Here is a 22983-nt window from a genome sequence, read left to right as displayed (position 1 = left end):
GTATTTGACAGCAATCGGTCTGGACTGCTCCCACCAGTAAAGCACCAATGGTAGGCTGCCACTGCCGTTTCCCACTGAGTCACCACGCACACTTTGCAAAGCACTGTGCCAAACAGTTCGTAAATTTCAAGAAATGGTTCAAATGGCTCTGAGCACTATGGGACTTAACATCTATAGTCATCAGTTCCCTGGAACTTAGAACTACTTAAACCTAACTAACCTAAGGACATCACACACATCCATGCTCGAGGCAGGATTCGAACCTGCGACCGTAGCGGTCACGCGGTTCCAGACTGAAGCGCCTAGAACCGCACGGCCACACCAGCCGGCCGTACATTTCAAGTCAAAACAGAACTCCTATCTTAGTAAAATTTAAGAACAAAATTTTGAATACATCGAGACGCTATTAGGATCTATGGCATGTATCGATTTCAAAATTTTTAAGTGAATTTTGTCGGGGTTAGGAACTTTAAAGCGACTTTCTGTCGTTGCGAACAGCGGTGCACTGTTTCAGCTACATGCAGACTTGTGACAACTTCGTAGCTTCGGACCTTATACGTCAGAAGCCAGCAACTGTTTTTTTTCCCCTCACAAATCACAGCTGGTTTCGGCCTCATGCTAGACGTCACCATGAGCAACGCGTTCCTGGACTATCCAAGCACTTGTCTCTAGTTGATAAAGGCTTTACATGAGATCAAAACACGCATTGATTTGTCGTAAAATAAATCAGTTGCGACCAGAGATGTCGTGGTCGTGATTAATCCTTGCTCCATTAGATAACTTTTAAATTTCACTGTATTTACTACTTGTTTTGTAATCTTTGCTTTTGTGTGATTGTCAAACGCCTTAACAAAAGAGCGACTGCCCTGGCAAGCATGCTACGTAGCTCCAAATGTGAGCCATCGCCTTGTGTGTCCCCAGGACTGGGTGACGGCCACGGAACTCCGCATCACTCTGGACAGGCTCAACACGTTCGGTGACGAGGTGTTCGGAGACGCGCAGGTGCTTCGATCCTACTTCTACGCCATCTCGGACTTCGCTGTCGGCGCCAGGTACGTTTACAGAAATGAACAGAAAGCGTCTCCAGTTTGTGACCTCCGAATCATAAAATGCTACCAGCCTGTGCTTTCACTGCTCGCTGTTGCTGCATGGCCCCCAGAGCCTGACACGCAATAAGTACGCTAGCTACGTGCTGTCAACTATACCTGTGTTGTCATAAAATGAAGTCTTCCAAGTCTGCATGTCATAGATGCTCATGAGTCTTACGGGCTGTATGGCCGCGGGCGAAGGAACTTTTCAGTTCTTGATGTTTCGTCCAGAGGTGCACTGAACATCTCTGGTGGTTCTCCTGACGAGGCTGAGTCTTGCAGACTGACGAGCCGGACGTCAGAGGACGACATAAATATCGTGTAAAGTGGATGTGATCGAGCTTACACGTGATAGGCAGAGACAATATTTGTCAGAGAAAAACTTAACTATCGATTGTAGTCTGTCAAGGATAAAAACTTATCTATCGATTTTCCAGAGCCACTGTTCATATATCTTTCAGTTTCATAGCTTCTTTTCTGTTAAAATTATACTATCCTAATATATTTCGATGGCTTCTCTATATAGTCGTGGATAGTAGTTTGTCATAGTAGATAAAATTTGGTTTCGGAAAACTTCACTTCATCACTTCCTGACTGAAGTGCATGCTCTGCTACGACTGATTTTTGCTGTTTTCCCTAGTCGACAAAGACCTTCATGTTCTTTCAGTCTTGAATTCATGTTTCTCTTGGTAGATCCAATGTATACTCTTCCATTAGTATACGGAACTTATACACTCCACTTGCTGCCAGAGGACGTTTGTCCTTCACAGACTGGAGATGTCCAGCGCAGATCTGGAAGAAACGTCAGGAACTAAAAAGTTTCTTCGATCACGGCCATACACCCCGGAGGACTCATCAGCAACTATTCTTATTTTAATTGGAAATGCTTGTGATTGTGTTTAGCCCTATGAAATGGACAACTCTTTTTTAGTGCTATCACATACACAACGCTACAGTGCAGTGCTTTAAAATGGGGTGTCATTAAAATTCTTATACAATTCGTATTTAAATTATACGAAATAAAAATGGTCGCCAGTCAATAAGGACACACGTTATTTTTAACTAATTACTTGTCAGCATTTGACAGTACTTGTTAAAAAACGTGCTGTTAAGATAATGTCAGATTGTTCAGTGTCCAAATACTAAGGGTGAACCACGCTGCCAAAAAATTCGTGACTGAGCTGAAAAACGCTCAGGCTACAGCAAAAGATCGGTCAATACAATTCTTAGGGCTACGAAGAAGATGAAAGTTTTCGTAAATGTCTCGGACATTTTTACTGACATGATGGGAATGTAAACATTCAACATCCGATAATTTAATGCAATGCAGCCAGCTCATGATGAACAAGGTATTTGAAACCGGTATTAACAATTTAACAATAAAGCGTTTTCAAAAATATATAAAAACTGCATGTTTGGTAGCTGCTTTAAAAAGTATTTTAAGAAAGTCATGTTTACGAACCACTAAGAGCTGCAGATGAAATAAACCTTTTTCACTGCCAGTTTTGATGCACCAAACTTGACCATCATGTAATCTGTATAGGAACTGACACATTTAGATATAAACTATGTATCACTGCAACGATAAATGGCGAATATGCTGACAAAACTACTACAACACAACAGATGATACAAAAAATATTTACATCAACATCTATAGTATGGTACCTATAACTAAATAAAAAATTTTAAAAATTATACGAAACTGAAACCTACATAGAAAGTACTTCAGTCACGCAATATAGCGCTTTAGTTGTATAGTTTGATACAAAAATTAAGAAGAGAGCATCAGTGATGGTATCGAGTCAGACATTTGCATATAGAGATAATGCGAGGCTGTGCTGAAAAGTAATGCCTTCGAATTTTTTATGTGAACACTATTAAAGCATCAGTAAATAAAACGAACGTTATTATTATTCTATATCTTTATTCTTCATGTCTACACCTTTACAGCCTTCTGCCGCTAGAAGGCTCCGAATTGTTACTTGTGTAACATAACTATGATGGTGCGTGAGAAACAGCGTGCTGTAATCGAGTTTCGAATTCTAAGAGCTCGTCCCCACATAGAGCACAGTCTCTTTCAGTGTCAGAATGCCAGATGACACACGAGGACTGCGACATGTCACAGTCATTGATCATCCTCCATACAGACCCTACTTGGCCTCATCCGATTCCACCTGTTTCCAAAACTTGAACACCATCGAGGACTTTACTTTGATAGCAATGAATCGGTGCAAGTAGAGATGAGGTTGAGGCTCCGTCAACAAAGTCAAACAACCTACGGTGACGGCATCAACAAACTGGCCCCTCCTTGACAGAAATGTGTTGGTAGCCAGGGTGACTATAGTGAGAAACAAACATGTAGAAATGAAGAATAAATATGTAGAACGTTAATAACGTTTGTTTTATGTAAAAAGCTTTAAAAGTTTTCGGATGATAATTTCGGAGGCATTTCTTTTCAGCACGCCCTGGTATCAGATTGTGACAAGAGGCGTAAATTTCCTTAAAGAAATATACGAAACTGTAGAGGTAGAGGGAGTAAAAATTGGGTTCAGTGTAAATTAAAACAATACAAAACACATGATATGGCCAATTCTAAGGCTACAACAACACAAAATCACCTGAAAGTTTATTATAAAAGTTTTAAAGGTGCCGATTTCTCTCACTATCTATGTGTTCTTTTAATCAGTGATAATAAGTGAGAGAATGCATTAGAGAAACGATACAAGCAGGAAATTGGGCTTATTATGCAAACTTAGACGTATGTTAGATCTCTCTAATAACAATGACAACTAGGTCAAGAGTATTGCAGCCCCTTGTACGACGAGTTGTTACATACGGGTCAAAAATGTGGGTGATGACGAAAGTGTTTGTAAAGAATCTAAGATCATTTTTGAAAGACAAATCATGTGAGAAATAAGATGCAGGCAGTCATTAGAATAGCTTCTACAAGGGAAAGATACAGCAAAATTTATTAAATCTCAGAGAACACGCAGGTTAGGACGTAGGGGGAGGACTTTCATTGTTATTTTACCTACAAAATAACAATGAAAGGAAAATTGTGTTCCATCTGAAGGAAGGACTGACCAAGGGCAGCGTTGCTGGACAATATGTTGATCGACCATGCCAAGATAGAGCAGAAAAGCAGAGAACTGTGATGTGTAGAGGCAGGTATTTGAGGAGCACATGCCCGATCAAGAGCTGTAGTGCCAAAGAAAGACAAGGACAATTCATAGCGGCTGACGTAAACATTGTTTTGTGAGATGTGTGTTATGATAGTTTCGTGAACATGTTCACCATGTATTATTGCACTGATTCGTCATTAGATGTCCAACAGTATCTCATGTGTTCATCTCGTTCCTATACATGTTACATGATGATGATGATTGGTTGAAAAAAGCTGGTACTAAATAAAGGTTACGCCTCAGAATGCCTCGCCACAAATGCAACCACACAGTTAAATCATTTGACGAAGAAATAAAGATGAATAATTCGAGAAAGTTTGGCTCCAAGGTACGGAAATAGAATTTGGAAATTAAGGCGCAAGAAGTTGTATGAAAAAAAAAACTGAGGCTGTAAGAGATAGAATGAGAAAGCGCAGGATTACATTTTATGGACATTTGAAAAGAGTGAGCAACAAAAGACTGGCAAAGAAGAAACGAATGAACAACAGCAGACTGACAAAAAATATTCAACTTCTTTGACAAAAAAAACAACAAAAAACACTAACTTCATGGTTTATACAAATATAAGTTAAGAAAGATCCGTAGGATTTCCGAATAACAACAAAGACATAGACAACAGTCTCGAATTAAAGGAAAAGATACAAAAATCCAAGGAATTCGAGAAGAAAACACAAAAAGAGATGAGGGAAAGGAACAGAAGATAGAAGAGAACAACAAAAAATGGTTCAAATGGCTCTGAGCACTATGGGACTTAACATCTGAGGTCATCAGTCCCCTAGAACTTAGAACTACTGAGGACATCACACATATCCATGTCTGAGGCAGGATTCGAACCTGCGACCGTAGCAGTCTCGCGGTTCCGGACTGAAGCGCCTAGAACCGCTCGGCCACAAGAGAACAACAGAGAGCAAGAATTAAGAAGTGGTAAGAAGCCAAAAAGCAATATTTTGTCTTAAATCAGCGGTTTCGCGTGGCCCTGAGCTCCTCACATTCGAATAAAAATAATAAAGATTCATTTTACTAGGAGCTCTTCGTGTTTTTCAAACATGACTTTCTTCAGATGTTTACAAGCTGCGGGCCACCACGTGCGCAAGCTATGGTTTCTGTTCGTTTTGAACACCCGGTAGAGAGGTGTCGCCATTGTAGCTGAGCCCAGTCGGTACAAGCTACTAAGAGGTACGTGCGGGTGCTTGTGGTGCAGGTGCAAGTGCAACGGGCACGCGAGCGAGTGCATCTCCGTGACGGACCTGTCCGGGCAGCCGGTGCGCGTGTGCCGCTGCGAGCACAACACGGCGGGGCCCGATTGCAACGAGTGCCTGCCATTCTACAACGACGCGCCCTGGGGCCGCGCCTCCGCCACCGACGCCCACGAGTGCAGAGGTAAGTGGCACCGCGTACCGCACTGCGTCTCCAGCTAGGCGCTAGGCACTGTACCACCGGCCTGAACTCACAAAGGCCTTCATTTGTCGCGAACAACTACTGAACTTCACCACTAACCTTTTCTCCATCCGCCAGCTATAACTGTTATACAAAAAAAATGCAATTATTTACACTGTTATTTAATACATGTCAAAATCTAAAAACGTCATTGTCGTATCTGAGCATCCAAATAGATAACATAGGTACTATTAAGCCACACCACAATAAATAAATTTCCTATTCCATTCCTAATGCCATATGACTGCATCATAATACAGAATGCAAAAATCTCTCAACAAATGTAAAAATGATATTAACGTAAGTTGATAGAGACCGCCAGGCAAAATACTAACAGTTTTTATGAAGTTTACACGGCTCTAACTATAAAACGTGAACTCTTAGTAGGATGGGTTGGGTTGTTGTGGGGGAGGAGACCAGACAGCGAGGTCTCTCATCGGATTAGGGAAGGATGGGGAAGGAAGTTGGCCGTGCCCTTTCAAAGAAACCATCCCGGCATTTGCCTGGAGCCATTTAGGGAAATCACGGAAAAACCTAAATCAGGATGGTCGGACGCGGGATTGAACCGTCGTCCTCCCGAATGCGAGTCCAGTGTGCTAACCACTGCGCCACCTCGCTCGGTTGAGTTGGACGAAAATAGCAGAACAAAAGGTGTGAACCTTGCTGAATGTTTTGATATACACTTAATCAAATTAGTTCACATATTGAATTTACTGCAATATTTTGTGAATATCAGTAAATTATATTTTTATACGCCGATCCACACGTCCAATCTATGCACTGACCAACACTCTTACTTAGATGTTTGAAATTTTAAGTACACATTAAAAAGATGTCTTTCTAAAAAATAGACTAAAGCTTATCATTTCTGCCTCAAGTTTTTATTCTAGAAATATTTACATTAGATAATCAAAATAGAGGTTACTTTTTTTATAAATAATCACTACGCATTTTCCTCCTGTCGATAGTCCGTTAGCGTCTATAGTCCACTTTCTTCCAAATAGTACCCTGACACATCCTAAACTATTTCTGACCGCGAGCTCATATATATTTCTTGTGAATAAAGTAAAAATGTCAGAAAATATAGTTCTCGGGAAATTCAATCCAATTTATATTTGATCTATGACTCACCTCTGGTGTTCTTAAAACACTCCAGTTGCATAATCTTCTTGGTTTACATGTTTCCCATCTTTTCTCTTCCTTTTTATCTTTCTCCTTGTTATTCTGCCGTATTTAGTTGCGTCAAGAAACCACTTTTCAGCTTCTGGCCCTCTCATGAAATCAATTTCCAACGGCGATCGTTTCATATTAAACCCAGCATATATTCCTAGCAACTCAATAAATCACATGTGCTAACTGTCCCACATTAAAACAATTTACAGAGATAATAACTTTCAAGAATGACAAAATAGCAGCAACTCAATTTACATAAAAGTTTATAAGGAAAACAACCAAAGATAATTCCTAGATTTTGCACTTGCTAAATCACAGTGTAAGTAATATGTTATTTTTGCATTTTGGTTTAATAGTACTAAATGTTTGGTGTGGTTTTAGTGGCATTCTATATGGACACTCTGTTCATTATTCCTTGTTTTGCGGTATACAACTTGAAACTTCCTTGGTAGAGCACTTGCCCGGGAAAGGTCCCTTGTTCTAGTATCGATCCGGCACACAGTTTTAATCTGCCAGGAAGTTTCATATCAGCGCACACTCCGCTGCAGAGTGAAAATCTCTTTCTGGAAACATTTCCCAGGCGGTGGCTAAGCCAGGTCTCCGCAATATCCTTTCTTTCAGGAGTGCTAGTTCCGCAAGGTTCGCAGGAGAGCTTCTGTTAAGTTTGGAAGGTAGGAGACGAGGTAGTGGCAGAAGTAAAGCTGTGAGGATGGGTAGTGAGTCGTGCTTGGGTAGCTCAGTTGGTAGAGCACTTGCCCGCGAAAGGTCCCGAGTTCGAGTCTCGGTCCGGCATACAGTTTTAATCTGCCAGGAAGTTTCATACCAGCGCACACTCCGCTGCAGAGTGAAAATCTCATTCTGGTATACAACTTGATAAATGCGATACTGCCGAAATTGCAAAATTGCAAATAAACAACCTTTACAGTAAAAGGCGATTATGGTCCTTTTCTTTAACAAATTACGTGACTGCGAACATCCACCACGAGAAATTAACAATGTTTCATTTCCTTCTTTTGGCCCCAACAAAGACGGTTTTAAAAGATGACATACTCACACGATAATTTAAATATTAAAAAAGTAGTAAAAATCTGAGTGTGGGAGGAAATGGTGTGAAATACCAGATGTAATGATTAAAGACTACTCACAGGTACATGTGATCGGACATAATACTTCGTCTGATCTTACAAGGACTTCAAACAATCCACGTGAGCGTCCTTTGTTCCTCAGTCCCTATACAAGATGATTTTTCTAAATGGAGAGAAACTGCAGGCAACGATCACTGGGTATAAGGAACAAGGAGGATGATATGGACATGTGACCGGAAACGCGATCCAAGGGAGATACATCCACCTGAAGGTGGAGACAAAATATCTTTGTCAATGCAGGTTTAACTGGTTGGAAGCACATATGAGAACACACCATTCAAGTGAGAATGTTCTGTCCGCATTAGTGTACAGCCTCAGTGTGTAGTCGTGGTAGATACTGTCGAGATGCCTTTGCACGAAAATGCAGATGTAATCTGGAGCACCACCATGTAGTAGCTACATTACCCTTCGTGCCACCAAAGGCACGCATTCCAGCAGGGGAGGCAGGCAAATGCTCAAGAAGTACGGATACGCCTCGCCTGTGAGCATGACTGGTCCCAAGACGTGGTCGCCAATAAGCCCCCTCCACACACTGAGGCTGAACCGGTGCTGACAGTTCGTTGCTACCATACCACTGAAACGCTAGTACAGTCAGAACGATCCCACTTGCCTGTTGTGACCTCTTGTGGGCTTTTAACTTCCGAAACCTACACTACCAAAGATCTTTTATCTCCATCTTCAAAGGAGTGTACCTCTCAAGGAAAGCATTTCCGGCTTTGTGATGACATGATCTTTATTTTCTCCTCATCTTCTCAGGGATCCTTTCCTGAGCTTTGTCTCCATTCAGAAAACTCTCCCTGTGTAATACAATATACAGGGTGTCCCAGCTATCTTGTCCACCCAAAATATCTCTGGAACAATAACAGCTATTGCAAAACTACTTTCACCGGTATCAATGTAGGGCTGGGGCCGATGAATGTACATATTTGGAAACATTCTAAAACGAAAGCATATGTGTTTTTTAACACAAACTTACGTTTTTTAAATGGACGTCCTATATTTTTTCTTCAGCAATCCATAGTATGACAAAGCACATACACAATGGCGTTGATTGCATCGCAATATTCCCATTACATCCCGAGATATTGAGACGCGAAGTTGACGCTTGAAACACGCGACATGCGCTGCTAGCGCACGTCCTGAGGCTCAGGCGTGAACCCCACGCTGCCCGTAATCGCGATGTGATTGACATGCGTAATCACACCTGCATACTTATCAAGAGGGACACTTACTTGTCAATCACATCGCGACTACGGGCAGCATGGGGTTCACGCCTGAGCCCCAGGACGTGCGCTAGGAGCGCATGTCGGGTGCTTCAAGCGTCAACTTCGCGTCTCAATATCTCGGGATGTAATGGGAATATTGCGATGCAATCAACGCCATTGTGTATGTGCTTTGTCATGCTATGGATTGCTGAAGAAAAAATATAGGAGGCCCATTTAAAAAGCATAAGTTTGTGTTAAAAACACATATGCTTTCGTTTTAGAATGTTTCTAAATATGTACATTCATGGGCCCCAGCCCTAAATTGATACCGGTGAAAGTCGTTTCCCAATAGCTGTTATTGTTCCAGAGATATTTTGGGTGGAAAAGACAGCTGGGACACCCTGTATATTAGTAGTGACACAACCACGGACTTAGTGTGCAGTGATCTATAGAAAACAGACACATCAGCGAGTAATGGTAAAACCTTACCTGCAAAGTTTAGCATAACACTATGCCAACTTTGGGAAGATGGTGCTTTCTGTGGCAGACTAGTTTTCAACGACGAAACAACATTTAATGTGAGTGGAAAGGTGAATAAACGAAACGTTAGTGTTTTGAGAGTATAAAATCAACATTGTTGTGTGGAATACGTGCAAGCTTCTCCCAAAGGGAACGTGTTCCGTGCGACTTCGGCTCTTTTTGGTTCACTCAACAGACGTGCTGATAGAAAGACTGTTACCCCAGTTGGAAGACGACAGTGAGGCTTTTATACTGCAGCAAGATGGTGCACCACCTCACTTCCACAGAGAGGTCAGAGCGTTTTTAAATCAGTAAGTGCCACGACGATGAATCGGTCGCAGGATGTTAGTCGTCAGGTGATGTTACTCTGGCTGAATTATTCATCAGGCCTGACACTGCATGATTTCTTCGAGTGGAGGTACGCTTAAGATCAAGTCTGTGTCCTTTCTCTACCGACGAATAGTCTGGAACTGAAGCAGGGCATCTGTGCCCTCTAAGTAATCATCACTGCTGACATACTGCAGCGTGTTTGAGAAGAGACGCGCAGTCGCGTAGGTGACTGTCAAGTGACAAACAGCGCACACATTGAGAATTTCTAGCGTATCTAAGGAAACGTAAAACTATGTAAAAAGTTATGTGTTTTTACCTACGTAGTGAAATAAGATTCGTATTCCTGCAATAATATTTGTTTTGGTACTCAGTCAGTCACTTACGAGGACCCTGCACTGGTTGGAGTTTCAAAAATGTTCAAATGTGTGTGAAATCTTATGGGACTTAACTGCTAAGGTCATCAGTCCCTAAGCTTACACACTACTTTATCTAAATCATCCTAAGGACAAATACACACACCCATGCCCGAGGGAGGACTCGAACCTCCGCCGGGACCAGCCGTACAGTCCATGACTGTAGCGCCTAGACCGCTCGGCTAAGTTTGGAGTTTAAGGGGTCATTTCAAAAGTACTGGTATGGAAAGAGTTTCCTCGAAGATTGTGTAGTGGACTGACAAGGCAGCCAGTCCACAGTGAAGTAGCCGAAAGGGCACGCGTCAACTCACGCCGTCTGGCGTTAAGTCTGGAACAGGATTCGTAATGAATGTGATAAAGAAAAGAACGTAGCTACTAGAACACTTAACTTTTATATCGTCCTTTGGTATACAGCATTCTTGATGATACAAGTGAGACTATCTTGCGATACATGCAATGGTACAATTGGCGCCTTGCTAGGTCGTAGCCATTAACTTAGCTGAAGGCTATTCTAACTGTCTCTCGGCAAATGAGAGAAAGGCTTCGTCAGTGTAGTCGCTAGCAACGTCGTCGTACAACTGGGGTGAGTGCTAGTACGTCTCTCTAGACCTGCCTTGTGGTGGCGCTCGGTCTGCGATCCTGACAGTGGCGACACGCGGGTCCGACATGTACTAATATGGATCGCGGCCGATTTAAGCTACCACCTAGCAAGTGTGGTGTCTGGCGGTGACACCACAGATTGTCTGCTAGAGAATGGAAAAAATGGACGTATGGGACTGCAAGGTTAGGAGAATATGGATGAGGAGGAATCTACTCTCAAACGCGTTGTTGGTTACTTGCTTTCGTTCTACGTTCTGCGGACGCATTTTTTCGTGTTACAGCAGCACTTCCTTCAATCCTTTTTCGGGGCGTTTTTTCTTCAATTGCGGCCTACAGGTGTCTGAGCTGTTATGAAATAGTGACAGCAGTCATGTACACTTTCCTGAATATGTAGTTAATGACGCTTTCTTTATTCCACCAAATACATGACCTTGTTAATGATATGCTTCCGGATGTTCAGGCGAGTTGTTGTTTCCATTATTATCTGTACTCTCTGTCTGGAAGACTGGTTGGAGTCCAGGCAGGGAGACACATAACAGCACAACTCGCAGCGCCTGAAGAAGACGAAGGATCGGACGTCGAAATATTGGGCATAAAATGGAAAAGAACTGGACTGAACACCTGGAAGGGTACTATTAATCATACACGCCGAGAGAATGTAAAAGATCACACTTCGATTTGTGTGTATGACAATAATCTGCACGAAATTATGTTGTTTGGTTAGGGGTCAGTAATTTAATTTGATTTTGCATCGGCAAAGAATCACATTATTTCATTGCTAGCAACAGGTTCTTTTCCAAGAAAAGATAATCTAAGCACTTGAAATTTGGTGTTATAGAAAGATGTTGAATGTTAAGTGGCTTGATAAAATAAGAAATGAAGAGGTTCTCCGTAGAATCAGTGAGGAAAGGATTGTATTAAAAACTATAAAAAGAACGGACAGGATGATAGGAACATCTATGGTGCTAGATAGTACACCTATAACTGAGGAAGCTACTCTGAAATAAAGAGGTTATCGCAGGAGAGGAAGTCGTGGCGAGCCGCATCAAATTAGTCACAAGACTGATGCTACATTCCACGTTGTGCAGCTAATTAAACAAAATATCACCTAAAGCCAAAGCCACTCATTTCATCGGGTCTGTGCTGCAATAAACCCTAGCTTTCCTATCAAATGTTGACAGTTTCATCCAAGTTAGCCAAAACCCTCCGTAAATTTTAAAGCGATTTTTCCCACATAAATCTACAGCTGTAGTTCATGGATTGGCGATAGATAGTTTACTACTGCGACAACTGGATTCTATGACAGGCACTGTGAAAGCGCGTTGCTCTGAATATCTACACTTCTTGAAAGTTACAAAGTCTTCTGTAACCCAGGAATTTATCTCTAGGGGATATTCAATGGAACATGACGAAATAATAATTTTGGCCAGAGGGACATCGTTTTCAAACTCCAAGATTGAGGAGTCCTTGGACATACGCAACGCGTAAACCCTCATTAACCACATAAGAGCAATTAATGTATAATTCACAGTACCCCCTTATTTTCACTACTTGCCGTCATTGAAAGTGACGGGATACGCCTGAGGCCACGGATTGCAGCAACCCACCATACACGCGAGTGTCGCACGTACACCATCGAAGGCGCTGCCCTTCGTTTGTGTGGGTATTTGTGTTGCACGAACTTGGCGCATGCGCGAAATGCAAACAGCGCGCTAATAAATAGTGTAACGTGTAAGACCCATGTCCAGCTTCGTATACCTGAGCACCTGAATGAAAACTCCATCAAAATATCTATTATTCCCTCCAAATCATTGAATACGATGGACTTCGTGTTTCTTATTGTAGCCATTTACGCGTCCCTATTCCAATGCCTTACAAATTCTCTTCACTTATTCAGACAGAACATTTCCGTATATCCAATGCAGCCGGAAAACTCTACTCCAACAACCCCACCGCTTCTCCCCTAGTTACCACTTCCGGCATGCTGCCGATTCAATACTGATATCTCCCGCCAATACATTTACATGAACTGTAGGTCCTTTCCTCAACGCAGTTTCAACAGTACGTCCCTTTAAGACAATTAAAACTGTCACAACATTTATCCTTACTGTCAGATAGAACCCACTCCTCGTCGCCCTTTATCATATCAGGGTTCCCTCCTCCTTTCCCACCCTATCATACCTTACAGCATCACATAACCCTCCTAATCCCAACTGATTGTCTCATAATGCAGCTTCTACGTTTATAGTGCAGTATTTCATTTTCATTATCAACTTTTCCACAAACACTTGTTATTAAACGACAGCGAACAGTTTCTAACATTATCAGTAACAACTGTTTTTCTAATGATTTAAAAAATACTAATTTTTTATTCAAATCTTTAAAATTCTGTATTTTTAAAACCCAAATGGAGGAAAAGGAAAAACGCTAAAAGCCCCCCCCCCACGATCCCCAGGAAATTGTATATATTTCCTCAATTAAATGCAGAAAAACTCCAATAGTTCCACACACAACATCCACCGGAATGGAACAGCGTTGCCATTACGTCAAATCGAATTAGGATTACGTATTGTTGATTGTATTAATTCTTGTCAATGCATGACGTTCTGGGCCAAGGACGAGCAGGCGTCTAAACGCCTGTCTCAGCAGCGTGCAGGCAACCTGCACTACGTATCTGCCATGAGTAGTCCAGGCCAGTAGTATACCAGGCGTACGACATTCCCGCTAAGAATGGTAAGAAATGCCGGTTTAGTATGAAAATCCGCACAAACAAAACTATCCCGCATAACAAGTTACGTCCTTTACATTACTGCATGACATGTACTAACGTAGCAAAGATAAAACTGCGTTGACGTCAACGCCGATCTTATCACCATGCCCCATGACTGAAAGTCGCCTTTATAGACAATCCGACACCACTTTCCGCAGCTCTAGACTCATTATTGAACGTGTGCACGCGGGAGAATGAGACACACTGATATTATGGAAGTTTTGAGCTCATAAGGCATAGAGCGTAATGAAAATCTCAGCGCCCTACTTCACCATCTAATACGGTTATATCGAGAGTACAACACTACAAGTGATTCATAAGCATCTCAGCCCATCGTGAAGTCTTCAAAGGGCAGCTTCCTTCTCCTGCACTTCTAGCAATAACACTCATCTTACATGATACTATGAACATAGGTGGTCATAAGCAGTAACGATATTTGTGACCGAAGAAAACCTTATTTCTTCCCATATAAAAGTTACTTGATGATTAATTTTTATATAAGTATTTATCAGTTAAGTGAATCAAGTATATAACGTTGGATGCCACTGAAATATTTAGACATGATAATAGTGCTATGTTGATTCTTCGGAAATTTTCTCAGTTGCTATAGTGGTGATACAAAATCAACGCTTTAAATGGTTCAAATGGCTCTGAGCACTATGGGACTCAACATCTTAGGTCATAAGTCCCCTAGAACTTAGAACTACTTAAATCGAACTAACCTAAGGACATCACACACACCCATGCCCGAGGCAGGATTCGAACCTGCGACCGTAGCAGTCCCGCGGTTCCGGACTGCAGCGCCAGAACCGCACGGCCACCGCGGCCGGCAACGCTTTAAATCTTAGTGTTTTGTAAATGGATGAAATTAATTACCACAATAAGTTCAAATAACTGCACTGCACTGTTTGCATTTATTGTGAACGGACACAGCCGCTCATACGCTGACATGAAAATTACGCTAAGAAGGATTACAAAATCAAATAATTATCGCTGGTTATGGCTGTTAACCGTGTTATATGAGGTTTGCAAATATTTCAGACGTGGTCTAATAAATTAAATCCACAGTTTGTGACAGAAAAGCAAAAAAGAATTGGGGTGAAGAGGAGTTTAGAGAAGTTTGTGGCACAAATTGACTAGAGGAAGGGATCTATTGGTAGAATATGTTCTGAGGCATCAAGGGATCAATTTAGTACTGGGGGGGCGGGGGGGGGGGGCAGCGTGGAGGGTAAAAATCGTAGAGGGAGGCCAAGAGACGAATACACTAAGCAGATTCAGAAGGATGTAGGTTACTGTAGGTACTGGGTGATGAAGAAACTTGCACAGGATAGAGTAGCATGGAGAGCTGCTTCAAACCAGTCTCAGGACTGAAGACCACAACAAGAACAACAACCCTCTCTCCATTTCAAGACCCATCTTTTACGATGATTGGGGATAGTTTTCAATAAAATGACAGCATCAGTTCATTTTAAGAAACGGTCCTGGTTTCGTCCCCCATGACCATTCTCCAGTGGTTACCTACATAGCATCAAAAAACAAAGTACAATGGAAGTAGTCATATAGAGAACAATGTAAATGTAGTAATAGGTATTACTAACAGAAAGTGTAATAAAATGACGTTGAAAACAATAATGAAAAAACGAGTTATCTGCAGACTTCATAGGAGCAGCGCAATAAAATAAATAACGTTTATAAACACGACCGCTGGTAAAGAAATAACATAAGTAACACCGTAAAGATACCGTAAAGCAAATAATGTTGAAAAACGACTCCTCAAGAAACATAATAAAAACACCCTAATAACACAAATTCGTCATCAGTTTAAGAAACTGTAACAAGAACTTATACGTGAGACACCATGACGGGACATAGAACGATTGATGAGATGTGCACGGAGGTTGCAGTTAGATATAGGAGAGGCACGGTACAGGGAAGCCTTGCAAAGGGCAGGTAGGTAATGAGGGAGAGGCAAGTAATGATAAGAACATTGGTACAATGCTTTAAAAATAATTTAAAGTAGAGACCTATGTGGTATTTACAAGATTAACATAACTAATACGTAACTAAAATAAAAGTAAAAAGTGAAATTAAGGAAAGGGAATGATAACAGACGACGCTCAGAGAACTTAAGATGATCGAAGAGTCGATGTTGGAAAGCAGCGATGACAAACAAGTGGAAGTAGAAAAGGATATCTCTGCTCACAAACACGATCTTCATACGCCATTCAGCCAGACGAACTGAGCGGAGTCTGTTGTTTACAATAAGACGGCCAAACGTACTACGTAATGAAAAGTGACGGCGCTAGATTCATTGACATTGTAAACAGTAAACACATTCTGAAAGACATCAAGAAAAATTGCGTTTTATTTATTTATTTATTTATTTTTCGTTAAGGATTTCGTCTTTATTAGTATCCCCTTCCTTGTAAATTTCAATTTCCTACAATATGCTCATACAAAAACGCTTCACCACTCTATGCAAAATTTTAAGGTTATTGTCAATATTAGTGACATTTTCCTTTTGTAATCAAAGGTGGATTTCTCTTCTGCCTTTTTTCCTAATATTTTGATCGTCTCTAAACCCAGTTTGTGTCTCACTGGCCGATGTAAACTGTTTTTCAGTCGCTGCAGCATATTTTATAAATGGATGCACTTTTGAATTTGTTGTTGTTAGTTTTAATATTGTGCACAAGCAACTGACCTAGAGGGTTAGCGGTCTTTTCTTTTCCGTCTTCTTATACGATCGTGAAACATGGATTCGTAAGGCTAAAGACAAGCAGCATAGTGATACATTTCAGCTTGGATGCTGGCACGGGATGTTGCGCATTAGATCTTTGGCCATATTGTGAGAAGATACGGGAAAATTCTTGAGAAAATACTCTTGGAAGGAAAGAGAACTCGAGACCAAAAAGTTAAAGTGTCTCTGGTGCTGTCATTTTATTCAAAATCAATAATGTAGTTGCGGAATCAGCATGCTCTAAATGCTGAACTAGAAATTAAACAGCATGCTCATACATAACTCTCCTTTCTTTTTACATTTGCAGCAGTATTTCCGTTCGTTCACGTTAAATGTTCAATCGAAAGACCTATATAATTTTATCAGAAAACAGTGTGGACTTTTACGCCTGACGTATAGATCGCCCGCATTGCTGTGCTGCTGCGTGTGTATCGCTGCTTAGGCGGATCTTCACATTGCCACCACGCGAAGAGTGTCAGTAGCTCAAGTGTTTTGCCTTATCTAAGTATTTCTGCTTCATTTCTGTGTCTTCCTCTTGATTTGATTGCCCTTCGATAAACAGTGCATTTATAACATCCACTTCATACTGAACTTGCATAGGAACATCTTTTGTACACCAAGCATAAAACAAGACTAACGATCTTCTCGTAGTGAAAGATGAGAGATTCGCTTAGTAATGTCAATAGTATCTTTCTCATTGTTCATTAAAGAACCATATAAATTGTTTAAAGGCTAAATCGGATTAGACAAAGCATTAAATTTTTATCTCTCTATCAATAAAAACTTATTTAGCCATTTAAGAATTTTCCTGGGCATTGGAATGTAAGAAACTTTAGTGTTAAAAGTAATATTCTTTGTTGAAAGTAATACTCTCTGTGACTATAACATGGAAAATATAAACATCCTTATCCATAGATTCTGCAGAGACAAACGAGACGCGCTTTGTAACGTCACTGCAGCATAATTATGATGGTTTAGAATCGCACACATCGAGCAGAGAACTCATTCCCATACATTTGTTTTTCAGTGCAAGATACGTTTAGATAGGACCACGAACAGAACACACAACATTAATAGAAATCTATACGAAAGTATTAACTGTCAAACTACTGCAGTTTCATATATACTAGTAGCAGTCTTACTCGTTTTGATAATTTTATCTCTTTGTGAACGAAAAGTTTACCCATCACCTGGCATTTCATACATCGATAGAGGCACAAAATCTCAAGGGATAACGATATGGACATATACTGAAGCCGATAATATTGTGTACACAAGGTACAAAAGGGCAGTGCATTGGTGGAGCTGTCATTTTTATTCAGTTGATTTATGTGTTATGGTGTCCGACATGATTAAGGTCGCACGAAGGGAATTAATTGACTTTGGACTCGGAGTGGTAGTTGAAGCTAAACGCATGTGACATTCCGTTTTGGAAATCGTTAGGGAATTCAATATTCCAAAATCCACAGAGTCAAGAGTGTGCCGAGAATACGAAGTTTCATATATTACCTCTCACCGCGGACAACGCAGTGGCCGACGTCCTTCACATAACGACCGAGAGCAGCGGCTTTGGCGTAGAGTTGTCAGTGCTAACAGACAAGCAATATTGTGTGAAATAACCGTAGAAATCGACGTACGACGAGCGTATGCATTAGGAGAGTGCGGCGAAATTTGGCATTAATGGGCTGTGGCAGCAAACAACCGTCGCGAGTGCCTTTGCTAACAGCGCAACATCGGCTGCTGCGCCTCTCCTGGGTTCGTGACCATATCGTCCAGTACGCCTTAGATAAGTTCGTACCGACTAAGGTCCAAAGCGAGGGGAAAGATCCACCGTGGTATAACAATCATGTACGAAAGGTACTACGGAAACAAAGAAAGCTTCATCATAGGTTTAAGAGTAGTCGAATCATAGCTGATAAGTAAAAGCTGAACGAAGCGAAAAAGAGCGTAAAGAGAGCAATGAGAGAAGCATTCAACGAATTCGAACATTGGCAAACAATCTAAACAAGAACCCTAAAAAGTTTTGGTCATATGTAAAATCGGTAAGCGGATCTAAATCCCCTATTCAGTCACTCGTTGACCACGATGGCACCGAAACAGAGGACGACCGAAGAAAGGCAGAAATACTGAATTCAGTGTTCCGAAACTGTTTCACTGCGGAAAATCGTAACACGGTCCCTGACTTCAGCCGTCGCATGGACGCCAAAATGGAAAATATTGAAATAAACGATATCGGAATTGAAAAACAACTGCTATCACTTAGTAGCGGAAAAGCATCCGGACCAGACGAGATACCCGTAAGATTCTACAGTGATTATGCTAAAGAACTTGCCCCCTTTCTATCAGCAATTTATCGTAGATCTCTGGAAGAACGTAAAGTACCTAGCGACTGGAAGAAAGCGCAGGTCGTTCCCATTTTCAAGAAGGGTCATAAATCAGATGCGAATAATTATAGGCCTATTTCGCTTACGTCAATCTGTTGTAGAATAATGGAACATGTTTTATGTTCTCGTATTATGACGTTCTTAGATAATACAAATCTCCTTCATCATAACCAACATGGATTCCGCAAACAGAGATCATGTGAAACTCAGCTCGCCCTATTTGTCCAAGAAATTCACAGTGCCGTAGACACTGTCGAGCAGATTGATGCCGTATTCCTGGACTTCAGGAAGGCATTTGATACGGTTCCGCACTTACGTTTAGTGAAAAAAATACGAGCTTACGGAATATCGGACCAGGTTTGTGATTGGATTCAGGATTTCCTAGAAGAAAGAACACAACATGTCATTCTTAACGGTTCAAAATCTGCAGATGTAGAGGTAATTTCGGGAGTACCGCAAGGAAGCGTGATAGGACCTTTATTGTTTACAATATACATAAATGACTTAGTTGACAACATCGGTAGCTCCGTGAGGCTATTTGCAGATGACACGGTTGTCTACAAGAAAGTAGCAACATCAGAAGACTCGTACGTACTCCAGGAAGACCTGCAGAGGATTAATGAATGGTGCGACAGCTGGCAGCTTTCCCTAAACGTAGATAAATGTAATATAATGCGCATACATAGGGGCAGAAATCCATTCCAGTACGATTATGCCATAGGTGGTAAATCATTGGAAGCGGTAACGACCGTAAAATACTTAGGAGTTACTATCCGGAGCGATCTGAAGTGGAATGATCACATAAGACAAATAGTGGGAAAAGCAGGCGCCAGGTTGAGATTCATAGGAAGAATTCTAAGAAAATGTGACTCATCGACGAAAGAAGTAGCTTACAAAACGCTTGTTCGTCCGATTCTTGAGTATTGCTCATCAGTATGGGACCCTTACCAGGTTGGATTAATAGAACAGATAGACATGATCCAGCGAAAAGCAGCGCGATTCGTCATGGGGACATTTAGTCAGCGCGAGAGCGTTACGGAGATGCTGAACAAGCTCCAGTGGCGGACACTTCAAGAAAGGCGTTACGCAATACGGAGAGGTTTATTATCGAAATTACGAGAGAGCACATTCCGGGAAGAGATGGGCAACATATTACTACCGCCCACATATATCTCGCGTAATGATCACAACGAAAAGATCCGAGAAATTAGAGCAAATACGGAGACTTACAAGCAGTCGTTCTTCCCACGCACAATTCGTGAATGGAACAGGGAAGGGGGGATCAGATAGTGGTACAATAAGTACCCTCCGCCACACACCGTAAGGTGGCTCGCGGAGTATAGATGTAGATGTAGATGTAGACCCTAGATGACTGAAAAACCATGTCCTGATCAGGTGAGTACCGATTTCCGTTGGCAAGAGCTGGTGGAAGGGGTCGAGTGTAGCGCAGACCCCACGATGCCATGGGCCCGAGTTGTCAGCAACGCACGCACTGTGCCAGTTGGTGGTGGCTCCATAATGGCTGTATTTACGTGGGATGGTTATGTCCGGCTACTTGGAGACCTTTTGTAGCAAGTCATGAACTTCTTGTTCCCAAACAAGGACTGAATTTTTATGGACGACAATGCGCCGTGGCAGAACATTCTGGACAATTCGAACGAATGATCTGGCCACGCAGATCGCCCGACGTGATTCCCATCGAACATTTATGGGGCATAATCGAGAGGTCAGTTCGTGCACGAAATCCTGCACCGGCAACACTTTCGCTATTGTGGACGGCTATAGAGGCATCATCACTCAATATTTCTGCAGGCAACTTCCAACGACTAGAGTCCATGGCACGTTGACTTGCTGCACTACGCTGGGCAAAAGGAAGTCCGAGACGATATTAGGAGGTACCCCCTGACTTTTGTCACCTCAGTGCAATTGAATGTTCTGTGTCCTGATTCTTGTTATTACAGTTGGAAGATCTGGTCAAGAATCGATCGCCATACCATACAGTAATGCGCCAAAACATTGTAACCAATGCCGACTAGGAGAATGAATGCCGCTTGCTGGCGTTGCGGCCACGTGACCCAGTAAGGAAAACTTATAAACGGGGCGAAGCTGACTGTTGAATCGCTCTAGCGATGATACGGGCTGAAAATGAAATCCACTGACATAAGTGACTGAAGGATTGCTATGGCTCGGTGCCTGGGAACGAGCATCTCGTAAACAGCGATACTGAACTGTTGTTTGAGTGATACTTTAATATGCATCTATCGAAAGTGGTTGAAGGACTGGTGAAACTGTGAGTAGGCGACACGGTGTTGGACGTACACACTCCGTTACAGAACGTGGTCGGAAGCTTTCCCGCTCTGTGCATGACGAGAGTCGGTGGTCTGTGGAAGACCTGGTCACATAGTAGAAAGCTTGTGCAAGCACCAGTGCTTCGGAGCACACTGATCAGCGAGGTAGACAAAATCTACGTTCTGTGTTGACTCAGCGACACTCTCAATTACAATTACAGTGGTCATGGGATCACCGACATTGGAAATTGGTCGGTTCTTCCGCTCTTCGGATGGATCAATTTTCTTCTTACATCAGGTCGATAATCGGGCGCAGGCGGGAGGAAATTCACTTGGACTTCAGTGGGACTTACGGTAGTAATCGAAGACACCGTGACAGCTGTGGACTAGGTGAACATTATCGCAGACAACTGCATCCGTTCGTCCTTGATGTCTAGCCCCGATGGCAATTAAATCTTCCAGTAGGACAACTGTCTGTGCGAGAAGGCTAAAATGATCGTACAGTGCCTTGAGGAGCAGAACAGTGAAACTTACACTGATGTGTTGGCCATCAAATTCGCCTGATCTGATGCGGATAGAGTCCATCTGAGATGCTATCAGGCGCCAGCTTTGTGCCCACAAACCACTGGCCCCTAAATTATTGTTAATACCTGACTTGTGTATTGACATCGTGTGCCAAATATCTTTGAAACCTACCAAGAATTTGTTGAATCCCTGCCACGCAGAATCACTGTCTTATAGCATTCCACGAAGGTGAACCTACATGCTATTAAACAGCTGATCATAATGTTCTGGCTCATCAGAGTATATTATATCTCATTTCGACATCTACTTGTTTTGCAGCTCTTAGTTGTCGATGATTCCTGCCGTCGCTGCCACTTGAGGCGTCTCTCCTGTTAATAGTTCAGTTCCCAGAGTCTCTGTAACCGTTCTTGGTACGGTATATATAGATGGAATGAAGTCGTTTTCGACGGTACGTTATACTGCGATCCTCCAGCTAACACCATACCGAGTAAGCCAGCTGCCGACGTCCTTCACAGTGAGTTACTTACAGAGAGAGAGAGAGAGAGAGAGAGAGAGAGAGAGAGAGATGGAGCGTGCATTAGGCAGCTGAGCGTCGAGCCACGAATTGTGACGGGAGGCGGCGCGGCGTGGCGCACGCACACATACACACACCGTAAGTGCCCTGCCTGCCGATGTTCCCACGCCCCCGTACCCACAGAGCAGCCAGAGGACCAGATACCGCAGCCTCAGTAGTCTACAACAGCAGGCGGCAGGCCCAGTTTTGATTTCAAAGTTCAAGTTCTACGTCTACATTCAGATCTATTATATTCTGTGAATCACAATGAAATCCGTGGCAAAGGTACCATTCATTTTCCCGTATGAAATTGTGAAGTTATCAGATATACAGTACAAGCAGCCAAATACTGCGGGAGCTGCAATCTGCCTCGCTTGATCTGGGCGATCTCTTCGGTGCAGGTACAGGGTGGTTATAATTTAACTTTTGCTACTTGAGTCAGCGTAGATGCAGAATTAGTTGCAGTATGGGTATCCAACTTTATAGAAATTATGTTCAGATTGCGTGCTGCTGGATTTGCGTTGTTAGTAGTCGAGAACAGCTGCGGGCATGAGTAACGTAGAAGTAAATATCCTCGGAGTAGTGAAGCAACTTAAATCACTTAATAAAAGCAATTCTTCTGGTCCAGACC

At 42.2% G+C, this 22983-nt stretch overlaps 1 protein-coding gene across 1 annotated transcript in view; it reads left to right on the top strand.

Annotated features, from left to right (window-relative positions):
• The window catches only part of LOC126260961 (laminin subunit gamma-1), a 1198090-nt gene that overhangs the window by 659158 nt on the left and 515949 nt on the right, over window positions 1–22983 (top strand). The window contains exons 5-6 of the mRNA XM_049958485.1: window positions 922–1052; window positions 5475–5653. Of these exons, the coding sequence (XP_049814442.1) occupies window positions 922–1052; window positions 5475–5653 (310 nt within the window). The remainder of the gene's footprint in view (window positions 1–921; window positions 1053–5474; window positions 5654–22983) is intronic.

This window comes from Schistocerca nitens, chromosome 5, assembly GCF_023898315.1.
Source record: "Schistocerca nitens isolate TAMUIC-IGC-003100 chromosome 5, iqSchNite1.1, whole genome shotgun sequence".
NCBI lineage: Eukaryota > Metazoa > Arthropoda > Insecta > Orthoptera > Acrididae > Schistocerca > Schistocerca nitens.
Note: the sequence above shows the minus strand (reverse complement) of the source record. Positions and strands in the feature narration are given on the sequence as shown.